Source organism: Microtus oregoni, unplaced genomic scaffold, assembly GCF_018167655.1.
Source record: "Microtus oregoni isolate MIOR12 unplaced genomic scaffold, Mior012 000041F_ref0000270, whole genome shotgun sequence".
Lineage (NCBI taxonomy): Eukaryota > Metazoa > Chordata > Mammalia > Rodentia > Cricetidae > Microtus > Microtus oregoni.
Window position 1 is genome coordinate 17,426,809 of NW_024543208.1, and position 27,225 is coordinate 17,454,033.

General features: G+C 39.9%; 1 protein-coding gene across 3 annotated transcripts in view; it reads right to left on the reverse strand.

Moving 5' to 3' along the window:
* Kiaa1958 (KIAA1958 ortholog) overlaps positions 1-27,225 on the reverse strand; it is a 171,827-nt gene that overhangs the window by 61,505 nt on the left and 83,097 nt on the right. For all 3 annotated transcript variants that reach the window (XM_041632474.1, XM_041632475.1, XM_041632473.1), the window contains exon 2: positions 19,230-20,424. In XM_041632474.1, coding sequence (XP_041488408.1) covers positions 19,230-20,400 — 1,171 coding nt within the window. In that variant the 5' untranslated portion in view covers positions 20,401-20,424. The remainder of the gene's footprint in view (positions 1-19,229; positions 20,425-27,225) is intronic.

Sequence of the window (27,225 nt, forward strand, 5' to 3'; positions counted from 1 at the left end):
TAGGCTCATAAGGAGTGGTCTTGATGGAGTAGGTGTGGCTTTTGTTGGAGGAAGTGTGTTACTGAGGTTTGAGACCAGGCTGGGTGGCTCATTCTTGTATCTCCTGCCTACGGATAGGGATGGAGAATCCTCTGGTCCTTCTCCAGCAGTTAATAAGAAGCCTGAGCTAATGGTCCACTCAGTTTCTAATTAATATAGATCTCTGTGTATTTCTTTGTGACTGGACAGCTGCCTGACCAGGCAGGACCAGATGGGACAAAAAACTCGGTCAACAGCATTATGTGTGTCTGCATGCCCCTATGCTTCCTTCCATGATGATAATAAACTAAACCTCTGAACTGTAAGCTACCCCAATAAATGTTTTTCTTCATAAGAGTTGCCATGGTCATGGTGTCTCATCACAGCACTAAAATCCTAACTAAGACAGTCTGCTACTACAAACTGGGTCATCATATTGTCAACTATCTTCTAAATATTTATTTTTATGTCCATAAAATTGAGCTGCTCTCAATCTTGGACAGATTTCTTTTTGCAGTAGGTGACAGTTGAAGCAAAGACTCATTAACTTGTTAAAGTTAATATTAAACTGAAAATAAGTAATTGCTGAGTGCTCAGTCCTAAAAAAAAAATCTACCTCAAACTGCCTTATAGCTCAAAAATTCAAAGAACATGATCAAAGAGGGGATAACAATGTAAGAGCTGGAGGAAGATGGAAAGATGCTGTGAAATGTTGTCTTCAGGACATGATGTGGTGGCTGCACTCATAAACTACGACAACCTGTACAAGATCAAGACAGTCAAAATCCCAGTACCACAGGGACGGGATTGGTGACTACTAAAGGAAAAGGGAGTCATTTTTCTTTTTTTTGAAAGTCTTATAATAATTTTTTGTTTATTGTTTTTTTGATATTTATTGAGCTCTACATTTTTCTCTGCTACCCTCCCTGCCTCTCCCCTCTCCCCAGGTCCCCATGCTCCCAATTTACTCAGGAGATCTTGGATTTTTATACTTTCTACTTCCCATGTAGATTATATCTATGTAAGTCTCTCTTAGAGTCCTCATTGTTGTCTAGGTTCTGAGATTGTGATTTGTGGGCTGGTTTTCTTTGCTTTCTGTTTAAAAACCACCTATGAGTGAGTACATGTGATAACTGTCTTTCTGTGTCAGGGTTACCTCACTCAAAATAATGTTTTCTAGTTCCATCCATTTTCCTGCAAAATTTAAGCTGGCGGCTGAGGAGTTCCATCTGGACGGGTGAGTGTGTGCTATCCAGGGGCGGATTGTCCCGGAAGAGAGCACAAACCCCCCTCCCCAGCTCCTTCTGCAGGGCTGTTTTTCTTACGCACGACCCAGCCCGCCAGAACCCCCCCCAACCCTGCTCTGCTGTATGCTAGGACCAGTGCTCAAGAACAGCTTTAAGCTCCTACACTAAGGCTACCCACCCAGAGCGGTGAGTGCCTGCCTACCAGGCAGGCCTCAAGGCCCCCTGTAAGGGAGCCTGGGCACCTTCAGCTTGTGCTCCAGGGTCCCCTGCGCTCTCCTGGATACCGCCCTGCCTGCCCTGTTCTTCCTTTTGTCCCCGGATCATTGGGCAGGCCTCAAGGACCCCCGAAAGGGAGCACGCGCACCTTCAGCTTGTGCGGCAGGGTGTCCTGTGTTCTACTCGTCCCCGCCCTGCCCTCCAAGTTCCCCCTTTTGTCCGTGGGTCATTGGACTACCAGGCGTCCATGTTTTGGTGCTGAGGAGTTCCATCTGGACTGGACGGTTCCTGCTTCAACACTGAAGAGATACACCCAGAGAGTCAGTCACAGCAAAGACTGGACCAAGACACCAGGCCTCTCCTGGCTCCATTTGAAGGAAGAGATGGGCAGGCGCCAATGCAAGAATTCCTCCAACAACCTGAAAGGCAACATGACATCACCAGAATCCAGGGATCCCGAAATAAGAAGAATTGTACACCCTACTCCAGAAGAATTAGAAGAAATCGACTCAAAAGTGAATTATATGAAAATAATAGAAGACCTTAAACAGGAAGTGAAAAACTGCCATAAACAATTAGAGATTACAAACAAAAAGGTAGAGGAAATGAATAAATCTCTCAAAGATACCCAAGAAAACCAAGAGAAACAAGAAAAAGCAATCAAACAGGTAAGGGAAGCGGCTCAAGACTTGAAGAATGAAATGGAAGTAATGAAGAAAGCACAAACCAAGGGAAGGATGGAGATGGAAAATCTGGGTAAACGAACAGGAACTACAGAGACAAGTATTACCAACAGATTACAGGACATAGAAGAAAGATTGTCAGACACAGAAGATACCATAGAGAAAATAAACACACTGATCAAAGAAAACAGCAAAACCAACAAATTCTCATCACAAAACATTCAGGAAATCTGGGACACAATAAAAAGACCAAACCTAAGAATAATTGGGATAGAAGAAGGAGAAGTACAGCTCAACGGTCCAGAAAATATATTTAATAAAATTATAGAAGAAAACTTTCCCAACCTAAAGAAAGATATTCCTTTGAAGGTTCAAGAAGCATACAGAACACCGAATAGACTGGACCAAAAAAAAAAAAAAATCTCCTCGCCATATAATAATCAAAACACAAAACATACAGAATAAAGACAGAATATTAAGAGCTGCAAAGGAAAAAGGGCAAGTAACTTATAAAGGTAATCTGATCAGACTTACACCTGACTTCTTTATGGAAAACATGAAAGCCAGAAGGTCCTGGGTAGATGTACTTCAGAAACTAACAGAACATGGATGTAAGCCCAGACTACTATATCCAGCCAAGCTTTCGTTCACTATAAATGGAGAAAACAAAATTTTCCAGGATAAAAACAAATTTAAACAATACGTAGCCACAAATCCAGCCTTACAGAAAGTAATAGAAGGAAAATCACAAACCAAGGAGTCCAACAATGACCACAATAACTCAAACATCTAGAGACCCTTCACCAGCACAACTCAAAGAAGGGAAACACACAAACTCTACTATTAAAAAAGTGACCGAATTTAACAACCACTGGTCATTAATATCACTTAATGTCAATGGACTCAACTCACCTATAAAAAGGCACAGGCTAAGAGATTGGATACGAAAACACGATCCAACATTCTGCTGTTTACAAGAAATATACCTCAACCACAAAGACAGGCTCCTACTCAGAGTAAAGGTATGGGAAAAGATTTATCAAGCAAATGGACCTAAGAAACAAGCAGGTGTGGCCATACTAATTTCTAACAAAGATGACTTAAAACTTAAATCAATCAGAAGAGATGGAGAGGGACATTTTATACTCATAACAGGAACAAATCATCAGGATGAAGTCTCAATCCTGAATATCTATGCCCCTAATATAAAAGCACCCACGTACGTAAAAGAAACATTGCTAAAACTCAAGGCTGCCATCATACCGCACACACTAATAGTAGGAGACTTCAACACTTCTCTCTCACCAATGGACAGGTCAATCAGACAGAAACCTAACAGAGAAATAAGAGAATTAATGGAGGTAATGAATCAAATGGACTTAACAGACATCGATAGAACATTCCACCCAAATAGGAAAGAATATACCTTCTTCTCTGGAGCTCATGGAACCTTCTCGAAAATTGACCACATACTTGGTAACAAAGCAAACTTCCACAGTTACAAAAAAAATATTCGTAACCTCCTGTGTCTTATCAGATCACCATGGATTAAAGTTAGAATTCAACAACAATGCTACCCCCAGAAAGCCTACAAACTCATGGAAACTGAACAGTCAACTACTAAACCACACCTGGATCAAGGAAGAAAAAAAAAGAAATAAATTAAAGTCTTCCTTGAATTCAATGAAAATAAAGAAACAACTTACTCAAACTTATGGGACACTATGAAAGCAGTGCTAAGAGGAAAGTTCATAGCACTATGCCCACTTAAAGAAAACAGAGAAAGCACACATTGGAGACTTAACAGCCCACCTGAAAGCTCTAGAAAAATAAGAAGCAGACTCACCTAGGAGGAGTAGAAGACTGGAAATAATCAAACTGAAGGCTGAAATCAATAAAATAGAAACACAGAAAACAATCCAAAGAATCAATGAAACAAAAAGCTGGTTCCTGGAGAAAATCAACAAGATTGAAAAACCCCTATCCAAACTAATCAAACTGCAGAGAGAGAATATGCAAATTAATAGGATCAGAAATGAAAAGGGGGACATAACCACACACACAGAGGAAATTCAAAGAATCATTAGATCTTACTACAAAAGCCTGTATGCCACAAAACTGGAAAATGTAAAAGAAATGGACACGTTTTTAGATAAATACCATATACCAAAGTTAAACCAGGACCAGGTGAACAATCTAAATAGACGTCTTAGTCGCGAAGAATTAGAAGCTGTTATCAAAAACCTCCCTACCAAAAAAAAGCCCAGGATCAGATGGTTTCAATGCGGAATTCTACCAGAACTTCCAAGAAGAGCTAATACCTTTACTCCTTAATGTATTTCACAATATAGAAACAGAAGAGTCATTGCCAAATTCCTTTAATGAAGCTACAGTCACTCTGATACCAAAGCCACACAAAGACTCAACCAAGAAAGAGAATTACAGGCCAATCTCACTCATGAACATCGACGCAAATACCCTCAACAAAATACTGGCAAACCGTATCCAAGAACACATTAGAAAAATTATCCATTATAATCAAGTAGGCTTCATCCAAGAGATGCAGGGCTGGTTCAACATACGAAAATCTATCAATGTAATCCATCATATAAATAAACTGAAAGAAAAAAAAATCTGATCATTTCATTAGATGCTGAAAAAGCTTTTGACAAAATTCAACATCCCTTTATGATAAAAGTCTTGGAGAGAATATGGATACAAGGGTCATACCTAAATATAATAAAAGCTATTTACAGCAAACCGACAGCTAACATTAAATTAAACGGAGAGAAACTCAAAGCCATCCCACTGAAATCAGGAACACGACAAGGCTGTCCACTCTCTCCATACCTCTTCAATATAGTGCTTGAAGTTCTAGCAATAGCAATAAGACAACATAAGGGGATCAAGGGGATTCGTATTGGAAAGTAAGAAGTTAAACTTTCGTTATTTGCAGATGACATGATAGTATACATAAGCGACCCCAAAAACTCTACCAAAGAACTCCTACAGCTGATAAACACCTTTAGTATTGTGGCAGGATACAAGATCAACTCCAAAAAAATCAGTTGCCTTCCTATACACTAAGGATAAGAAAGCAGAGAGGGAAATCAGAGAAGCATCACCTTTCACGATAGCCACAAATAACATAAAATATCTTGGGGTAACTCTGACCAAGGAAGTGAAAGATCTATTTGACAACAACTTTAAGTCTTTGAAGAAAGAAATTGAAGAGGACACCAGAAAATGGAAGGATCTCCCTTGCTCTTGGATTGGGAGGATCAACATAGTAAAAATGGCAATCCTACCAAAGGCAATTTATAGATTCAATGCAATCCCCATCAAGATCCCATCAAAATTCTTCACAGATCTGGAGAGGACAATAATCAACTTTATATGGAAAAACAAAAAACCCAGGATAGCCAAAACAATCCTATACAATAAAGGAACTTCTCGAGGCATTACCATCCGTGACTTCAAACTCTATGACAGAGCTACAGTATTGAAAACAGCTTGGTATTGGCATAAAAACAGAGAAGTCGACCAATCAAATCGAATAGAAGACCCAGACTTTAACCCTCAAACCTATGAACACCTGATTTTCGATAAAGGAGCTAAAAGTATACAATGGAAAAAAAGAGAGCATCTTGAACAAATTGTGCTGGCACAACTGGATGTCAATCTGTAGAAGATTGAAAATAGATCCATATCTACTATCATGCACAAAACTCAAGTCCAAATGGATTAAAGACCTCAATATCAGTCTGAACACACTGAACCTGATAGAAGAGAAAGTGGGAAGTACTCTACAACACATGGGCACAGGAGACCGCTTCCTAGGTATAACCCCAGCAGCACAGACATTAAGGACTTCATTGAATAAATGGGACCTACTGAAACTGAGAAGCTTCTGTAAAGCAAAGGACACTGTCACTAAGACAAAAAGGCAACCCACTTACTGGGAGAAGATCTCACCAACCCCGCAACTGACAAAGGTCTGATCTCCAAAATATATAAAGAACTCAAGAAACTAGACTGTAAAAGGCTAATCAACCCAGTTATAAAATGGGGCACTGAGTGGAACAGAGAATTCTCAACAGAAGAAGTTCAAATAGCCAAAAGACACTTAAGGTCATGCTCAACTTCCTTAGCAATCAGGGAAATGCAAATCAAGACAACTTTAAGATACAATCTTATACCTGTCAGAATGGCTAAAATCAAAAACACCAATGATAGCCTTTGCTGGAGAGGTTGTGGAGAAAGGGGTACACTCATCCATTGCTGGTGGGAATGCAAACTTGTGCAACCACTCTGGAAAGCAGTGTGGCGGTTTCTCAGGAAATTCGGGATCAACCTACCTCTGGACCCAGCAATACCACTCTTGGGAATATACCCAAGAGAGGCCCTATCATAGAACAAAAGTATATGCTTAACTATGTTCATAGCAGCATTGTTTGTAATAGCCAGAACCTGGAAACAACCTAGATGCCCTTCAATGGAAGAATGGTTGAAGAAAGTATGGAATATATACATATTAGAGTACTACTCAGCAGTAAAAAACGACTTCTTGAATTTTGCATGCAAATGGACGGAAATAGAAAACACTATCCTCAGTGAGGTAAGCCAGACCCAAAAAGATGAACATGGGATGTGCTCACTCATAATTGGTTTCTAGCCATAAATTAAGGACATTGAGCCTATAATTCGTGATCCTAGAGAAGCTAAATAAGAAGGTGAACCCAAAGAAAAACATATAGTCATCCTCCTGGTTATTAACCTTCATCGGGTGATTAAAGGAGACAGAAACAGAGACCCACACTGGAGTACCGGACTTAAACCCCAAGGTCCAAATCAGGGGCAGCAGGAGAGAGAGCACTAGCAAGGAACTCAGGAACATGAGGGGTGCACCCACATACTGAGACAATGGGGACGTTCCTTCGGGAACTCGCCAAGGCCAGCTGGCCTGGGTCTGAAAAAGCATGGGATAAAACCGGACTTGCTGAACATAGTGGACAATGAGGACTGCTGAGAAGTCAAGAACAATGGCACTGGGCTTTGATCCTACTGCATGTACTGGCTTTGTGGGAGCCTAGGCTGTTTGGATGTTCACCTTACAAGACCTGGAAGGAGGTGGGAGGTCCTTGAACTCCCCACAGGGCAGGGAACCTGGTCTGCTCTTCGGGCTGATGAGAGAGGGGGAGTTGATTGGGGGAGGGGGAGGGATATGGGAGGCGGTGGCTGGGAAGAGATAGAAATCTTTAATAAATAAATAAATTAAAAAAAATAAAGAACTACTACCAATACTACTCAAATTGTTCCACACAATAGAAACAGAAGGAACATTGCAAACACTTTTTATGGGGCTATTACTTTCCTGATATCCCAACTATACAAATACATTACAAAGAAAAAAATTATAGACCATTTCCACTCATGAACATTGATGCAAAAATACTCAATAGAATACTAGCACACTGAATCCAAGACACATTAGAAAAATCATCCCCCATGATCAAGTCAGTTTCATCCCCGAGATGCAGGGATGGTTCAACATACAAAAGTCTGTCAATGTAATTCACCACACAAAAAAAAATACACAGCAAGACAACAGCCAACATCAGACTAAATGGAGAGAAACTCAAAGTGATCCCACTGAAATCAGAAACAATACAAGGTTGTCCACTCTCTTCATATCTATTCAATATAGTACTTGAGGTGCTAGCTAGAGCAATAAGACAACAAAAAGAGATCAAGGGTTACAAATAGGAAAAGAAGAAGTCAAACTCTCACTATCTGCTGATGATAGTTTACATAAGCGACCCCAAAATTTCTACCAAGGAAGTTCTACAACTCATAAACACCTTCAGTAATGTAGCAGGATACAAGAGTAACTCAAAAAAATCAGTAGCCCTCCTGTACACAGATGATAAATGAGCTGAGAAAGAAATCAGACAAACAGCACCTTTCACTATAGCTACAAATAACATTAAATATCTAGGAGTAACTCTAACCAAACATGTGGAAGACCAGTATGACAAGAACTTTAAATCCTTGAAGAAAAAACTGAAGAAGACATCAGAAAATGTTAAGATGTCCCACGTTCTTGGGTAGGTATAATTAACATAGTAAAAATGGCAATCTTATCAAAATCTACAGATTCAATGCAATGCCCATTAAAACCCAAGCAAAATTCTTCACACCTCGAAAGAAAATACTGAACTTCATATGAAAAATAAAAAACCCAAGATAGCCAAAACAATCCTGTAAAATAAAGGAACTTCTGAAGGCAGCACAATACCTGACTTTAAACTCAAACTGGACTGAAAACAGCTTGGTATTGGCATCAAAACCCGACATGAGGATCAATGGAACCAAATCGAAGAACCAGTTATCAATCCACACACCTACAAACACCTGATTTTTGACAAAGAAGTAAAAAAATATAAAAAGAAAAAAAAAAGCATTTTCAAAAAATGGTGCTGGCATAACTGGATACCAGCATGTAGAAGAATGAAAATAGACCCATATCTATCACCATGCACAAAACTCAAGTCCAAATGGATCAAAGACCTCAAAATAAAGCCAGCCACACTGAACCTCATAGAAGAGAAAGTGGGGAGTACACTTGAACACATTAGCACAGAAGACCACTTCCTAAATATAACCCCAGCAGCACAGACACTAAGAGAAACAATAAATGGGACTTCTTGAAACTGAGAAGCTTCTGTGAAGCAAAGGACAAGATCAACAAGACAAAACGGCAGCCTTCAGAATTGGAATAGATCTTCACCACCCACATTGGACAGAGGGCTGATTTCCAAAATATGTAAAGAACATAAGAAATTAGTCATCAAATAATAAATAATTCAATAAAAATGGGCTACACATCTAAACAGAACTCTCAACAGATGAATTTGAAATGGCTGAAAGACACTTAAGGAAATGCTCAACATCCTTAGCCATCAGAGAAATGCAAATCGAAACAACTCTGAGATTCCATCTTACACCTGTAAGAATGGCCAAGATCAAAAACACTGAAGACAACTTATGCTGAATAGGTTGTGGGGTAAAGGGAACACTCCTCCACTGCTGGTGGGAGTACAAAGTGGTACAGTTGCTTTGGATATCAGTATGGCGATTTCTCAGAAAATTAGGAAACAACCTTCTTCAAGACCCAGTAATACCACTTTTGGGTATATATCCAAAGAATGCTCAATCGTGCCACACAGGCACATATGCTCAACTATGTTCATAGCAGCATTGTTTGTCATAGCCAGAACCTGGAAACAACCTAAATGGCCCTTGACCTAAGAATGGATAAAAAAATGGTACATTTACACAATGGAGTAGTACACAGTGAAAAATAATAATGACATCTTGAAATTTGTGGGCAAATGGATGGATCTAGAAAACAACATACTGAGTGAGGTAACCCAGACACAGAAACACCAACATAATATGTGCTCAGTCATAAGTGACTTTTAGACATTAAGCAAAAACAAAACAAAACAAAAAACAAAATTAAATAGCCTACAATTCACAATCCCAAAGAATCTAGACCACAAAGGGGACCCTAAGAGAGACACATACACGGATCTAATCTACATGGGAAGTAGAAACAAACAAGATCTCCTGAGTAAATTGGGAGCATGGGGACCATGAAGAGGGTAGAAGGGGAGGGGAGAGCAGAGAAAAATATATAGCTCAATAAAAACAATTAAAAAAACTGTAGGGGCACATAAGGAAAACCGAAGCTGCAGGACTCCCTTAAGAAAGACATAGCAAGTTTCAAGACTGGTCACGACTCTGACTTTCAGGAAGGAACTCCTAGCTAAAATATAACATACTTTCATGAAAAAAAATAATTGAGGTTCAGGCCTTTCTGCTGCACAGTTGCTATAGCACATGAGCACCGTAGCTGATGCAGGACAGTGAGGACCAGAAGGGGAGCCCTAACAAGCTGGAGCGGCCTAACAAGAGCAGTAGCATGAAACTCACTTTAATGGGCAGTATTTCTTGTAAACAGATGTCAGTTGTGGCTAAATAGGAAGAAAAGAAGGAAGGAAGAAGGAAGGAAGGAAGGAAGGAAGGAAAGAAGGAAGGAAGGAAAAGAGACATAAAGGACTGGTTTACTACTTCTAACACATTCAGTTTTTGCATGCCAACATTTCAGCCAATGACAGACTGTATGTAACAGTAAGACTAGGGCAACAGCAGTCTCATGATTACCACAAATGGAAACTTCTTCAAGCTTAGTGGTCATGCCTATCACAGTACCGTAAGGCAGGGCACTGGCCTGTGTGCAGTGATATCAATATAAATAAGAATGACATTAATGTAAGTAAGAGTAAAGCACTCACCATTATACTCAGCATAGCACTTGATAAGTGAGTTTATTAGTTTATATGCTTACAAATTATCTGACTTTCTAAACAACTACTTTAATGTACACTACACATATACAAGATACGAGGATGAGAAGAGCCTTAGGTAGGTCCTGAAACAGGTATTAAAGACATAGGCAGTACTATAGCAGGAGATGGCACTCCACCTTTTATGGCCCCCAAAGATCTTCCAAATGGGACAACATGGGGAGGAGGAAGATGGTGATAATAGTGATCCTGACTGTGAAGGCCTCATTTAATGTGTTTATTTCTTGGTTTTTAACTAAACTAGTTTAAAATTCTTTTAAAAAAAGAAAAGAAAAAACCCATGTAATCTAAAGATGGGTTAATTTGTCAGTGAAGAAAGCCATTTTTAAATGAGTTGAACACAGCCTGAGTGTAGTTTGTAGTCCACAGCTGACCACAGTGATCTGGTCTTCAACCTACTGAGCTGGTTCAAAGTCTTGTTAGGAATGTATGTGTCCTCCTGAGACCCCTCTAGCCTCAAGTTACCAAGAAATTCGGGTAGGAATGGGGTTAATGACTTCATCCTGTATAAAATCAGGTGTGCTGGTAAAATAAGGAAGCTTTAAACTAAGCTAGTATAGTCAAAAATCGAAATAAACACCCATGTCAGTCCATTCTGCACTTGCCCATGGCCTCATTAAATCCTCCTTGACTTACTCAACACGTATCATGTCAGCTAAGCATAAGCAGCTGTGTTAGGTGGGAACATGGAAGATCATTGTACACTTATCTAAGTACCATTTACAATATGGCATCAATAAGTATTAAGTATATCAGAGATGTACCCCACCCGCCAAAGAAAGACTATGGTAACACCTGGTGCCTACTCATTCACCCAGAGCAACTTTGGGTCCTATAAACTCCACACATAGTATGTGATTGGAATAGACATACTACTTTTTTTTTTTAATATATTATACTTTTACAGTACTTTTTTATTTTTAGCTATGTTTATGCTCAAAAGCATCGGCTAGTGTGGTACAGTTATCTACAGCATTCATCATCTGGCATGTTATACAAGTTTGTAGCCTGGGAGCAATAAGTGGTACCATAAGGGCTAGGTGTGTATAAGGTATACCTCCCAGGTTTGTGTAACATTACAACACTACCTCTTAATACATTTCTCAGAATGTATCCTCAGAGTTAAGTGATACATGACCACTCCTAAAGACTATATGGTGATCTGTCCCATAGTGGAGCGACAGAATCACCCACCTTCACTCTTGCTCATGACATGTTCATGTGTGCCAGTGCCTGCACGTGCACACACAATTCTGAAAATAAATAAAAGGGAACCCTAAAGAAGGTACATTACTATTGTGACCAAATACCTAGCAAGAAGCAGCTTCAGGAAGAGAGGTTTATTTTGGCTCATGTTTAGGAGGTATAGCCCACTATGGGGCTGGGGGAGAAGCATGACTGTGGGGGGCTCCTTGGCAATGGGGAGCCTGTAGCAGTTGTTTGCTCACATTTCAGCAGAGCAGGAAGCAGAGAAAGGGGAGTGCTGGTGCACACCCGACACTCTTCAGTGTGTCCCCATCCCCAGCCTATGGGATGATGCTACCCACTTCCTAGTTAATCCTCTCTGGAAAAGCATGTCTCCTAGGTGATTCTAAATCCTGTCAAATTGATAGTGAATATTAATTTCTACCCTAGTTAGGGTTACTATTTCTATGGTGAAATGCCTTGACCAAAAGCAAGTTAGGAAGAAAAGGATTTACTTGTCTTACACTTCCACATTGCTGTCAACACTGAAGGAAGTCAGGACAGGAACTTAAGAAGGCCTGAGACTTGGAGGGTGCTCCTTACTGGCTTGCCAGTCTTTTTTTCTTTCTTCTTCTTTTTTTTTTTAAAAAAAAGAAAACAAACTATCTTTTTTCATTTTACATACCAATCCCAGTTCCCACTTCCCCCTATTCCATTCACCTATCCCCCAACCCCACCCTCATCCACTCCTCAGAGGGTAAGACACACTGGGGAAGATCCAATCACTCCCTACTAGGCTGAGCAAGGTATCCATCCAAAGAGAACAGGTTCCCAAAAAGCCAGTACAAGTAGTAGGGATGAATCCTAGTGCCACTGTCAGTGGCCCCACTGTCTGCCCCAGCCAATCACATTCAGAGGGACTAGTTTGGACCTATGTCACTGTCACCCACATTCAGAGGGACTAGTCTGGTCCTATGCTGGTTCCTTCCCTGTATGGCTGGACTTGGTGAGTTCTCATAAGCTCAGGTAGACTGTTTCACTGGGTGAACCCATCATGGCCTTGACCTCATTGCTCCACTGCAGGTATCTGCCTGTTTCCATCAATTGCTGGTTGAAAGTTCTATGGTGATATTTAAGATATGCATCAGTCTGACTACAGGGCAAGGCTAGTTCAGGCATCCTCTCCTCTATTGCTTAGGGTCGTAGCTGCAGCCCAAGATTATATAAGATATCTTTTTTAACTGAGGGTCCCTTTTCTAGGACTACTTTAGTTTGTGTCAAGTTGACATTAAACTACCCAGTACAACAAAGTTACAGATACATGAGTATATTTAAGAAACAGACATAAGAAACTAACTCATGACACAATAGGGCTTTAAACTTTATCCTGACAAATGAACGACATTCATAGAAACTTCAAAATTTAATGGAATCAAAGCTACTGCTAGTAATTCTAATAATACTTGTGTACTTTGTTTACTGCTAAAATCTATATTGAGCAGAATGACAGGAATGATATGAAAATCAATGCTTTGATTCACACCTTAGTATTTGACAACTTTATAAATTCAGTTCTGAACCAAAATAAGGATGATTTTCTATCAGGGAACAAAACAAAAGCACTATCAGCACTGTGGCAATGCACTAGGAAGCCATCTCCTACATTCTAGAAGAACAGAACTTTTGCTGGCCCTCCCAGACAATTAATAATAGACTTCTAGGTCATTTAAGACTACTGAGAACTCAAGAACAATGGCAATGGGTTTCTGATCCTACTGCACGTACTGGCTTTGTAGGAGCCTAGGCAGTTTGGATGCTCACCTTACTAGAACTGGATGGAGGTGGGGGTTCCTTGGACTTTCCACAGGGCAGGGAACCCTGATTGCTCTTCAGGCTGAGGAGGGAGGGGGACTTGATGGGGGGAGGGGGAGGGAAATGGGAGGCGGTGGCTGGGAAGAGACAGAAATCTTTAATAAATAAATAAATTAAAAAAATAAACATTAAAAGAAAGAAAAAAACAAAAGTATTTGTTCAATAAAAAAAAAAAGACTACTCGCCTATTATGTGTTCAGCCTGTTTCTCTTTCACTTCCCTGATTTCTCATGGAATTAACCTTTATAACCTAAGCTAAAGTTTAGCTGCAATTTTTTTTTTTAAAGACAAGATCTCTACATACCTCTGGCTCTCCTGAAAATCACTATACAAACCAGGATAGACTTAAACTCACAGAGGTCTTCTTTTTTATTTTTGGATTTTTTGAGACAAGGTTTCTCCGTAGCTTTTGGTTCCTGTCCTGGAACTAGCTCTTGTAGACCAGGCTGGCCTCAAACTCACAGAGATCCGCCTGCCTCTGCCTCCCGAGTGCTGGGATTAAAGGCGTGTGCCACCACTGCCCGGCTCACAGAGGTCTTCTTGTCTCTGGAGTGCTGAGATTAAAGGCAAGCACCATGCCTGTCTCCTAGAGTATCATCTGGGAATTCTAACGATCATTTGCTGGAAAATGCAAAACCAGAGGTTGAAAGTAATCTTATAAAATGAATATCCAGCCGGGCGGTGGTGGCGCACGCCTTTAATCCCAGCACTCGGGAGGCAGAGGCAGGCGGATCTCTGTAAATTCGAGGCCAGCCTGGTCTACAAGAGCTAGTTCCAGGACAGGCTCCAAAGCTACAGAGAAACCCTGTCTCGAAAAACTAAAAAAAAAAAAAAAAAAAAAAAGAATATCCACTGGGGGAGATATCTTAATAGAGGGGACCATTGTGGGGTTAAGGAGAAACTTGGTGCCAGGGAGGCTCCTAGGAACCCACAAAGATGAACCCAGCTAAGACTCCTAAGCAATAGTGGAGAGGGTGTCTGAATTGGCCCTCCCCTGTAATCAGATTGGTGACTACCCTAGTTGTCATCATAGAGCCTTCATCCAGTACCTGTTGAAAAGAGAGGGCAGAGATCCACAGTCAAGTACTGAGCTGAGTTCTGGGAGTTAAGTTGAAGAGAGGCCAGAGGGATTACATGCGCAAGGAGGGTCAAGAACAAGATGAGAAAACTGGCAGAGACAGCTGACCTGAGCTTGTGGTACCTCAGACTCTGGACAAATAGCTAGAGAGCCAGCATGGGAACAACCTAGGCCCTCTGCATGTGGGTGACAATTGTGTAGCTTGGTTTTTTTGGGAGGCCCTTAGCAGTGGAACCAGGGCTGCTCCTGATATATGAGCTGGCTCTTTGGAACCTATTTCCTATGGTGGGACGCCAGCGGAGAGGAGGAGCTTGGTCCTGCCTCAGCTTGATGTGTCTGCCATGCTTTGTTGATTTCCATGAGAAGCCTTAGCCCACAAGTGGAGAAGGAGGAGGAGTGGATGGGGAAGAGTAAGGAGGAGGTAGGGAGAGAGAACGGGAGGTGAACCTGTGGTTGATATGTAAAATAAATTAAAAAAATGAAAAAACTGAATATCACTATAAATGTTGATTGCAACATGCAGATATTGCTTGATAAACAATGATGTTTGTAATTCTATTTGTTATCTGGATCATCTGGGGTCAGTGGCATAATCCCATGTAAAAATCCGTTAAAGATTTCTTTAAAGTATCCCTCATTCCTTTCCAATGTGATGCTTTATGTGCTGTTCAATAAAAGAGCAAAGTACGTTAATAGGAGAGACACAGGAACAAACCCACAAGACTGCCTCCAAGCAGTGCAGGTTCTGACTCACACAGAGGACATGGAGAGTGAAGTTAGAGCAGTCAGATCTGGGCCCACTCCTGGCTAAAGGAGACTAATAGGAAGTGCTGTGATTTCTTTCCTTAATATGACACTGGTGTACCTGAGGGGACTCCGAGTTTATTTTTAATGTGCTCAAATGACTGCATGGTACCACTAAAACCAGAACAACTTCTCTTTGTTTCAGGCTGACTCAACGAGTCACTTATCAACTTATTATTAAAATAGAATCTATAAAGTCATGTAGTATTACTGCGATGATCTGAGAAAGACTCAGAATTCTATGGTGTTCGAGAGCCTGTTCTAAATTTTGACTATTTTTCCCACAGCTTTCCTCTTTAGTCCTAATCATGCTTTATACATTAATTGTGTAGGGTCCCCTTATACTGTAATCACATGCATTAATTGTGTAGGGTCCCCTTATACTGTAATCACATGCATTAATTGTGTAGGGTCCCCTTATACTGTAATCAATCACATGCATTTGTATATATTAGATTATGTGAGACCATCAACTATAAATAAACATACAAACACAAGTAAATAAGTTAAAATTTAAAATTTAGAATATAGAACCTAGGTTGGACTTCAGGAAGTAAAGGTGAATTATGTTAAGTTTCTGTAACTACCACAGAAGTGTTGATTGGGTTTTTATTAATCTCGCTGTTGTTTCCAGTCCAAATAGAGTTTCTCTGAAGTCAGTAACATGTTGAAAATTTTGTATCTTTCCACAACATGAGAACCACATCTCGGAAATCTGTCATTACTGGTTCTTCAGAGTGCTTTTCTTGAGCGTTCTACACTGGGCCAAACTAATTCTCCTTATAAGAGTAAAATAAGACCAGTTCATGGCTGGATACAGTACATGCAATCCCTGGTCAAGCCTGACGTTTATAGCTGACATAAGAAGTGCAATTTTAATAAAGGAAGAAAAAACCCTAATGTAATACATACACTAATGAAAGAATTAAAACTGCTTGTCTTTCAAAAAAGTTAAATTTCTTTTCCAAATATAATTATGCAGTAACATTCAAATATGGTTTATAGCCGGGTCCCACAACTTGTTTCACAGGGTTAGAGTTAGTGTGGATCAAAGCAGAAGTCCTAGTAAGTTATGAACATGCTAAATGACTCTGCAAAATATATTTCTGAGTTGTTTCATTAAATATAAATTGATAACATGGAAAACTATGCCAGGCTGTCTAAAAAAAAAAAAAGACAACCATTTAAGTGAAAAGTACTATGTATACCCTCCATATATTAAAAGTTTGATTTCCTAGTACAAAGATGTTTTCTGCCTGACAGACCTGTGTCCAGCAATGTAAAGATTATCCCAGTCTAAGTCCACAGGATTATATAACAATTAAAGTATAAAGTTCTTTTAAAAAAAGAAAGTATAATTGGACATGGTAATGCCTATAATTCTAGCACTAGGATGTAGAGGAAAAAAGTTCAAGGCCTTCCTCTGAGAAGGAGTGGAACAAGAGAGGAAGAGAGGGAGGGAGAATGAATGAATGACTGAGCATAAGCCTACAAAATAGGAAAAAATACTTACAAATCATTAAGGGACTCACATCCAGAATACAGAGAACTCTTACAACTCAAAGTAGACAAGAGAATCTATTTTTAAGATAAGCAAAGAATCTGAAAATTTTCAAAAGAATATATATATATATATGACCAATAAAAACATGAAAAATGATCAATATCATTAGTTATTAAAATAATAAAGGCTAGATTGTAATACTACTTTTTACATATAAAAGCATAGTAACTTTTTGTGTTAAGTCAGAGTCTCCTTACATAGCTCCAGGTGGCTTAGAACTTGCTATGTACACCAAATTAGCCTCGGACTCACAAAGATTTGCCTACCTCTGCCTCCTGTGTATTGAGAGTAAAGGAGAAATTTCTAAAACATAGAAAATAATGTGTTGGTGACATACAGAGAAATAGGAACCTTTGTCCATTAGTGCCAAGAGTTAAAATCAAATGGCTTTAGAAAATGGATTCGTGGCTTCTCACCCTAAAATAGCTGCCCACACAAAAATCAAAGAAAATGCTCACGTTAATAACTTGTATATAAATGTTCATAGTAGCAAACAGACCAAAGGTGGAAACAGCTCACATGTCTGTCTATCAACTGAAGAAAAATAAAGCATGATATATTTATAGTAAAATATTACTTGGCAATAAAAAAATGCTCTAATATGGACTGACCCTGAAAATGCCACACTAAATCAAAGTAGTCACAAGAGGTTATAAAGTAAATTCACACAAGTAGATGAGCGGTTGCCATGAACTGGGAGAAGAAGAGAAACTGCTTCTTCTGAGACTGAGAAGCACTTCAGAGGAGTGCTGGCAGTTAAGAGCAGCTGTTGCTCTTGCAAAGGACACGTGATGATTCACAATCCTTGGGCACTAGTCAAACGTGATACACATATACATGGACACAAACACTCATAGAATAAAGTTTTAAAAAGTGTCTTTTACGGTATGAATCACATTTCAATGAAACTGTTAAAAAACAACCACATAAAAGCCCATGACTTTTCAACTAGCATAATTTTTAAAGCAACTGATCATTTTTAGTATGGTAGAAGCATCTTCAGTGGTAAGTTCTTTTAGGAGACCTTGGGGCTAATACTATAACTATAAATGAGCACTTGTAAAAGCAACTTAATTCTAGGGAGTTTCAGGCCAAAGACACAGGTAGCTCAGTGTTTAAGGGTGTTTCCCTGAGATCTGGAGAGATGGCTCAGTGTTTATGAGCACTGGTTGCTCTTCCATGCGTTCTGAATTCAATTCCCACACCATCTACAGTGGGATCCGAAGCCTTCTTCTGGCATTACATGTAGATAGAGTACTCATATACATAAAATAAATAACTAAAAATCTTAAAAAAAAAAAGGACGTCTCCCCAAACGCATGCCCTGTTGAGAAGGACTAAATTTGCCCAAGTGTTCTGCTTTCTTTACTCTGTGTATCTATTCACCCTTGTCCATACACCTACTTATGTCCTCTTAGGTTTGAATTATAGATGTCCAAAGAATGCGCATCAAACCCCCTATATATCACAATATCCTGGCTCAAATAAACAATGGATATTTGAATTAAAGAGCACTAGAATGTTAGAAGTGCAGAGGTAGCAGCTATGAAAAGCTCTACAAACCTCTCAATGTGAATGTACCGAGTTAAGCTGGGCTACTCCTGAAATGTATGTTATCTGATTCTGTTAAGTTTTGAGAGATGGGACCAAATACTTGTTTAAGAAGTTACCTGTTTCTTTTATAAAATCAGTTTAAATTATCACACTAACTAAAATGAATGGCAATAGGAAACTGGATCAAATAAAAAGAAAAAATATTATCATATACCTTATTCAATATCAGTTGGCTTAACTACCTTGATACCAATAGGAAAAAGAAATTTTTTCAAAAATAGATTTACTATAAAAGCTCAGCTAAGGTTGGATATGAACCTTAAATCTAGCCATCAAAAGCACAATCTTCCAGTTGCCATCTTAGCCCTAAGGTGTACTACCAAATGGAAAGCCTTCTTCAGATAGAGTTCCTCCACAGTATTCATTACATGTAAAACATTTAATTATTTCTGTCTTCCTGACAATGAAAAATGACTGCATCCTAGCAAACTAAACCAATGGTCTTAGAAGTGCTGACGGCGCAGAATTCTCTAAAGTATGTGGATGAGGGATTTATGGTCACCTCGTGTTCCATACCTGGAATGCACTGTGCAGTGGCTTCAGTGGTTATGGTTGGAGCGACAGGAGGCTGCTGTTGACTGGAGCTCACTTCAGGCTCTGTGTTCACTGAGGGAGAGACGGCTACCTCACAAGATGAGACCTGGCTAGGCAAATGGGGCAGGAACTCCTCTGAAGCCACCTGTTCATCCTGTCCAGGCAGTTGAAGGGCAGACAAAGGGATACTGATCTGTTTGTTAGGATGTGATGTGCTCACAGGCATCTGCACGGTCACCTGGTGGGCAGGGCCATGGGCACCAGCAGGTCCTCTGTTTGGTGAAGCCAGCGATACCCTAGCAGTTTTTGGGATGATTGGTCTGGAGATCACAGAGGGGGATGCTGACATTATCTGTGGGTCTAGCTCTGCACTGATGGCAGATGTTACATGGGGAATCAGTTTAGCAGACCCTACACAGGAGGGACCAGCATGAGTTTGAGGCTTGGGCTTTGCCATCTGTGTCAAGGAAAGGGCTGGTCCATCTACCCCTCCAGTCAGCTCTGCATTTGCTACAATGTAATAATCTTCAGGAATCTCTTGCTTGATTTTCTTGATGATGACATCACTACTGCACTCATCAACCACCTGTCCCTGGGAACTTGAATGGATGGAAGATGGGACTATTCCTGGCCTTTTACGAGCAATACTTTGAGGCCTCTGGGTTTGGGGTTCAAAGTCACTGTCTTCATCTGTAACAGAAGACTCACAAACCATGTCAAACAGTGTGTTTTCATCTTCATACTCCTCAACAGCTTCGTCCAGTTCAGAGGGCTCACTGCAGTAAGAGAAGTCACAGGAGTCTCTGGTTCGGCTACAGTCCAGCTTTGCCTTCATGGGTCTCCCAGGGTATCTTTCCACAGGGCTAGTCTGTGTCTCAGAAGGCACCCCAATTATACTGGGACTATCAGAATTAAAACTTCGGTTGTCCTGGAAACAAACCCTCTCTTGGGACCCAGCTCTGCAAGTAGCTGTTAGTGGCCAGTGGTAAGCATGGCCAGCACTACAGCCCCACATTGCAGTTAGGTTCCCATGGGAACCTTCAGAAAGCAAATGTTTCAGGTTTGGAATGAGGCTGCAAATGGTCCCATGGCTGTGGGCCCAGCTGACCAACTTGGACAGATTCTCAGATGAGGTATGAAGACAATCCTCCATGTTACAGGATCAGCAGTGTCTTTCCTAAAGGGAAATAATCAGAATGAGAAGCTGTTATTACCTAAGACATTCTCACATAACTAATTCTTTCCAGCCATAATCACTTGGAATAAAAAAGAAATAAACATCTAAACTACATGTAGATACCACTACTGCATAAGAACAGGAATTGGAAAGATGAAAACAGCTGATTGTACACACAGTATGGAATTGGAAGAAAAACTTGTTAGTTTTCTTCATTGCTAAAATTCCTGCATAGAAGAAAAGAAACAATGAAGAGAGAGAACTGGGCAGCAGTTGGAGGCATTTCTTCATGGTGCATTCTCCTTCTGTAGTAACAGGAGGTTTATTTGCTCAGCCCTTCACTAACTAAGAGGATCGCTCTTCCAATGTTACAATCTAGTAAACTTCATTAAAACAAAGTTTGGATCCATTGTAAGACGAATGTCAGAGTAGGAAAGTCAATCTGCTGGACACTAGAAAACAAGACAAGTGAGAACCAAGGAGAGAATGAGGCACTAAACTTAGCGACCCAAGGAAGAAAGTCTTCGAAGAAAAGGAAGACCAGGCTAGAAGGAAATATGCTGTGGGAGTAGGCGGTGGGCAAAGCAGCCGGAATAGAGCCTGGGGTTCTTGCCACATCAGAGTCATTCCAAATTCCTGAAATGGAGGCTATGAGTTTGAGGCCAGCCTAACCTACAATCTGATGAGGTCACTGTAATAAAATTATAAATCAACACTACCTCCAAATGCTAATGCAAAAATTCTTGACAAAGAATTATCAAAGGGAATCCAATAATGTAAATATAGGTTAACACATTGTTACCAAGCAAACATACCCCAGGAGTGAAAAACAAAGCAGACAGACAGACAGATAGATACATAACAGACAGACAGATAAACATAATTCAGGTTTTAACAGTTGATGGGAGAAAATATAAAAGACCACTTCAATAGACGCGGGGGGGGGATTAATCCTTTTAACAAACTAATAATATTTGGCAAATTCCCCAAATGGACAAAGCACGTCTATGAACATCTATAGCTAATATTTACATTTAGTGTAGAAGAATGACTACCTTAAATTATACTTAATGTAGAAGAACTTACCTATTATCACTTCTACTCAACACTGCACTGGGAGCCCTAACCACTGAGGAAAGGTAAAAAGGGACAGGGAAAGGGAAGTAGAAGTAACGGAGAAGGAGTAAGGTGAGAGGGAAAGAAACCAAACGGTTCCTGTTTGTAATGGGTAGAGTTCTTTATGTTTAGAGCCCGAAGGAACTGGAGCATCTACTGGAAAATATTGCTGAATTTTGCAAAAATAACAGGAATAAGTATAATAAAAGATGTTGAGGACTTCTATACACTCAAGAGTACAAAGCAAGCTGGGCATAAAGGCACACACCTTTAATCTCAGCACTTGGAAGGCAGAGGCAGGTGGTTCTGTTGAGTTTACAGAATGAGTTTCAGGACAGCCAGGGATACCCACAAAAACCATGTCTTGAAAAACTTAAAAAAAATATTAAAGCACAAAACAATAAGAAAACTTAAGCATGTCATAATGAATAGATAAACCACATTAGTGTGTTTCAAAAGTTGACATAGTTAGGCTGTCCCCTAATCCATTTATATGCCTAATGTAATTCCAACCACAAAGGCATTGCAGGTCACAAAAATATTTTTGGGCCTTTATCGTAGAGATAACAATAAGGCAATATGTGATTTTAAGTAAGACAGTAGCTTTAGAGTCATTCTGATTATAGGGTGAAAAGATAAGACTAGAAGTAAGAACTCAAGTGAAATGTAACAATAGCCAACCTTGAAGAGTGGCAGAGGGATGGAAAAAAGAGAGCAGATCTGAGCACTATGTAGGAGGATGAGAAGAACTGGGGGTGGGGGAGGAGGAGGAGAGGAAACAATATTCACACCATGCTAACTAGCTTATGCCTGTCTCAAGAAAACTGACCAGGGCTGGAGGATGAAGGCTCAGTTCCCAGCACCTAAATGGTGTCTTACAACAGTCCTTAACTACAGTTCCAGGGGATCCAGTGCCCTCCTTCTGGCCTCCATAGCTATGGGATAATATTTTTGTACCCTATAAAGATTTGTCACTCATATTGGTTTAATAAATGCTAATTGTCCAGTAGCTAGGTAGGAAGTATAGATGGGGTAACTAGACTAAAATTCTGGAAAGAGGAAAGGCAGAGATGTTGTTACCAGCCAGATGCAGAGGAAACAAGATGAGGATGCTTCACTGATTAAAGATACCAAGCCAGGTGGCTAAACATAGACAAGAATTATGGGTTAATTTAAGTTGTAAGAGCTAGTTTATAATAAGCCTGTGCTAATAGGCCAAACAGTTTGTAATTAATATAAGCCTCTGTGTGTTTCTTTGAGATTGAATGGCTGCGGGACCCAGCAGGACAAAAACTTCTGTCTACACTCCACAGGCATGCATGCAGTGTACTTACATACATGCAGACAAAATACTCATACACATAAAAGTAAATAAAATCATTGGCCGGGCGGTGGTGGCGCACGCCTTTAATCCCAGCACTTGGGAGGCAGAGGCAGGCAGATTTCTGTGAGTTCGAGACTAGCCTGATCTACAAGAGCTAGTTCCAGGACAGGCTCCAAAACCACAGAGAAACCCTGTCTCGAACCCCCCCCCCCAAAAAAAAGTAAATAAAATCTTTAAAAAACAAAACCTCCTAATAGTTCAAAATTCACAGTGAGTCTAATTATTCAGTCTTAATTTTTACAACTTGCACTGAATAGAGGTCTTCACTCTATAACATCAGAAAAGGACAAAGGCATTGCATTTATTCCAACTTTCCCACTAGCTGTATTATCAGATCACATTTAATGTAGTGTTCCTATACTCTCTGACACAAGACATGGAGTAATCAAGCTTCCTCTGCAAGCCGAGCTGCTAAGGGAGAAAAGCAACTAAGGGTCACACTCAGTTGTGAGGCTCATAAGTCACAGTGGCAAGCATAGCAGGATATCTCCCAAGGTTCAAGAATACTTTTATCTTGGGGTAAGCCCTGCTCAGAAGCATGGGATGCATTTCTGGTCTAGAAAACCTAGTCAACTACTGATGGCTGGTGAGGTCACGGAACCTAGAGAAGTACTACTACCTTTCCAAAGAAGGGGAATCTCGTCCTTACACCCATGGATGAGTGTACTTCTTACCCCTCATCAATGAAGCTTCTTTGTGCAGAAGACAGGATCCATTACAGAAAGCTACAGTTGAATAAGATACAGAGAACAACTGACTGTAAGATACAAAGCCCCAACTGATAATCCAACACAACCCCTGCACCCACACCTCTGGGAACATCAAGGAAAAGAGGGAGAAAAGGTTCTAAGAGCTAGATGACTAGGGGGTCTGCTTTAAGATTATATGGCAGGGAAACTACACTCATGTCTCAACAGCATGACTACTTAAACAAAACCTGAACAATAACAACACCAGTCGACGCACAAACAAGGACAGAAGGACTCACAAGGCATAGATGAAGAACTACAGCCGATTAATAATTGCTGAGAGGGAGAATTAGTCTTCCCCAGGGTGGAACCCCAATTGGATATCAATAACTGCTGAGAGAGGGAGAATTAAGTCTTCCCCAGGGTGGAACCCCAATTGGATATCAATTTGTTGGCCCTAAAAACATATACATACAAGCAATAAATGGACTCAGTAGCTTGTATGTATATGTTTATACATATGTAACAATAAAAATTAAAAGAGGCCATAAATTTGAAAGTGGGAGGACTTGAGAGATGAAGAGAGGAGGGGGGAATATATATGAAATTTGAAAACAAGTAAGTCTGGGACCTCAGAGAGAATAGGCCTGAGCTAGGACCTATGTGGGTCTGGGCGTTCGTCTGGGACATCAAAGGGAATAGGCAGGAACCAGAAACCTCTGTGGGTCCGAGTGTGAGTCTGGGACCTCTAAGGGAGTAAGCCTGAGCCAGGTCCTCTGTGGATCTGGGTATGCCCGAGACTGGAAACTCTAAGGGAGTAGACTAGAGCCAGAGTCCTTTATAGGACCAACCCTAAGCCAGGGACATTTACAGAAACAGGTCTGAGCCAACAACCTAGGCTAGAGCAGGCCTGAGACAGCAAACTCCAAAGGAGTGGAGCAAAGCCTGGGAACTCTGAGCAACCTCCAGGAACATGGAGTGACCAAAGGGGTAACTAGAACCGTGGCACTGACTGTACCATGAGGAACAACCATCTCAGCCTTGGATTCACTGGAACCTAGAAGATTAATCCACAGTATCCCAGACAGCCCTAACACAACTATTAGAGGAAAAGATGAGTAGACAAGGTAAGATCACACTTTACATCACAAAGAGCAACACAATAACAGTAAAACCTAAAGACCCTACAACAGCAAGACCTGAACAACCAAATATAGATGAAGCAGAAGAAAATGAGATAAAAAATAACTTCAGGAGAATGTTTAAAACTCTTAAAGAGGAAATGGGAAATTCCCTCAAAGAAATAGAGAAAAAGACAAACAAAAAATTGGAAGATATCCAATAAATAAAACCAAGAAAAAGAAATCAAACATATGAAAGAAACTATTCAAGACTTGAAATTTAAATAGAGACAATAAAGAAAACACAAGCCAAGGGAATTATAGAAACAGAAACCATGAGACAATGATCAGGAACCAAAAATGCAAGCATGAACAGCAGAATACAAGAGATGGAAGACAGAATCTCAAGCGCTGAAGATACAATAGAGGAAATAGATGCGTCAGTTAAAGAAAATATTAAATTTAACAAAAGTTCAAGCCAAAATATCCAGAAAATATGGGACACTATGAAAAGGCCAAATCTAAGAATAATAGGTATGGAAGAAGAAGAAGTTCAACTCAAAGGCACAGAAAATATATTTAACAAAATCGTATAAGAAAAATTTCCAAACCTAAAGAAAGATATGCCTATGAAGATAAAAGAAGCTTACAGAACACCAAATAGACTGGATCAAAGAAAAAAAAGTCCCCTTGTCACATAATCATCAAATCACTAAACATACAGAATAAAGAAAGAATATTAAGAGCTGCAAAGGAAAAAGGCCAAGCAAAATATGAAGGTAGACCTATCAGAATTACACCTGACTTCTCACTGGAGACAATGAAAGCCAAAAGGTCATGGTCAAGCCTTATGCAGATATTAAGAAACCATGGGTACCAGTCCAGACTACTATACCCAGCAAAACTTTCAATCACCATAGAAGAACAAAACAAGGTATTCCATGACAAAACCATGACAAAACCATATTTAACCTAGCCACAAACCCTGCCCTACACAAAATACTACAAGGAAAACTCCAACCCAAGGAACTTGGCTACATTAACAGAAACACAGACAACTGATGGTCTCATAGCAGCAAATCCCAAAGAAGGGGAAAACGCACAAATTCACATCATCAACAATGAAAACTAAATTAACAGGAGATAGCAATCATTGGTCATTAATATCCCGTAATATAAATGGGCTCAGCTCACCTATAAAAAGGCACAGGCTAACAGATTAGTTAAGAAAACAAAATCCATCCTTCTGCATACAAGAAACACATCTCAACCTCAAAGACAGACATCGTCTCAGAGTAAAGGGTTGGGAAAAAATATTCCAATCAAATGGACCTAAGAAAAAAGCAGGTGTAGCTATTCTAATATCGAACAAAATAGACTTCAAACTAAAATCAATCAGAGAAAAGAAGGACATTTCATATTAGTCACAGGAAAAATCCATCAAGAGGAAATCTCAATACTGAACATCTATGCCGCAAATACAAGGGCACCCTCATGTGTAAAAGAAAAACTCCTAAAGCTTAAATCACACATTAAACCTCACTCTAATAGTGGGAGACTTCAGCACTCCACTCTCACCATTGGAAAGGCCAGTCAGACAAAAAATGAACAGAGAAATAAGGGAACTAACAGATGTTATGACTCAAATGGACTTAAAAAAGACACCTATAGAATATTCCATCCAAACATAAAAGAACACAACTTCTTCTAAGCACCACATGGAACCTTCTCAAAAACTAACCACATACTTAGTAACAAAACAAACCTCAACAAATATAAAAAAACTTGGAATAACCCCATGTGTCTTATCAGATCACCATGGTTTAAAACTAGGAACCAATAACAATACTAACTCCAGAAAACTCACAAACACATGGAAATTAAACAATGCTCACCTGAATCATCAATGGGCCAAGGAAGAAATAAAGGGACAAATTAAAAACTCCCTAAAATTGAATGAAAATGACTACACAACATACCCAAATGGCAATCTTACCAAAAGCAGGTAGCCTTGAACTCAGATCTGCCTACCTCTGCCTCCTGAGTGCTACAGATTCAAAGCAATGCCCATCAAAATCCCAGCAAAATTCTTCAGATCTTGAAAGAACAGTGCTCAACTTCATATGGAAAAGCAAAAAACCCAGGATAGCCAAAATAATCCTATACAATAAAAGAACTTCTGGAGGGATCACAATCCACTTCAAACTCTACTACAGGGCTACAATACTGAAAACAGCCTAGTATTAGCACAAAGACAGACAGGAGAGCAATGGAACCGAATCGAAGATCTGGATATTAACCCACACATCTTTGAACAGTTTATTTTTGACAAAGAAGCAAAAAATATCAAATGGAAAAAGAAAGCATATTTAACAAGTGGTGCTGGCATAACTGGATATCAGCATGTAGAAGAATGAAAATAGATCCATATCTATCACCATGCATAAAACTCAAGTCCAAATGGATCAAAGACCTCAACATAAAGCCAGCC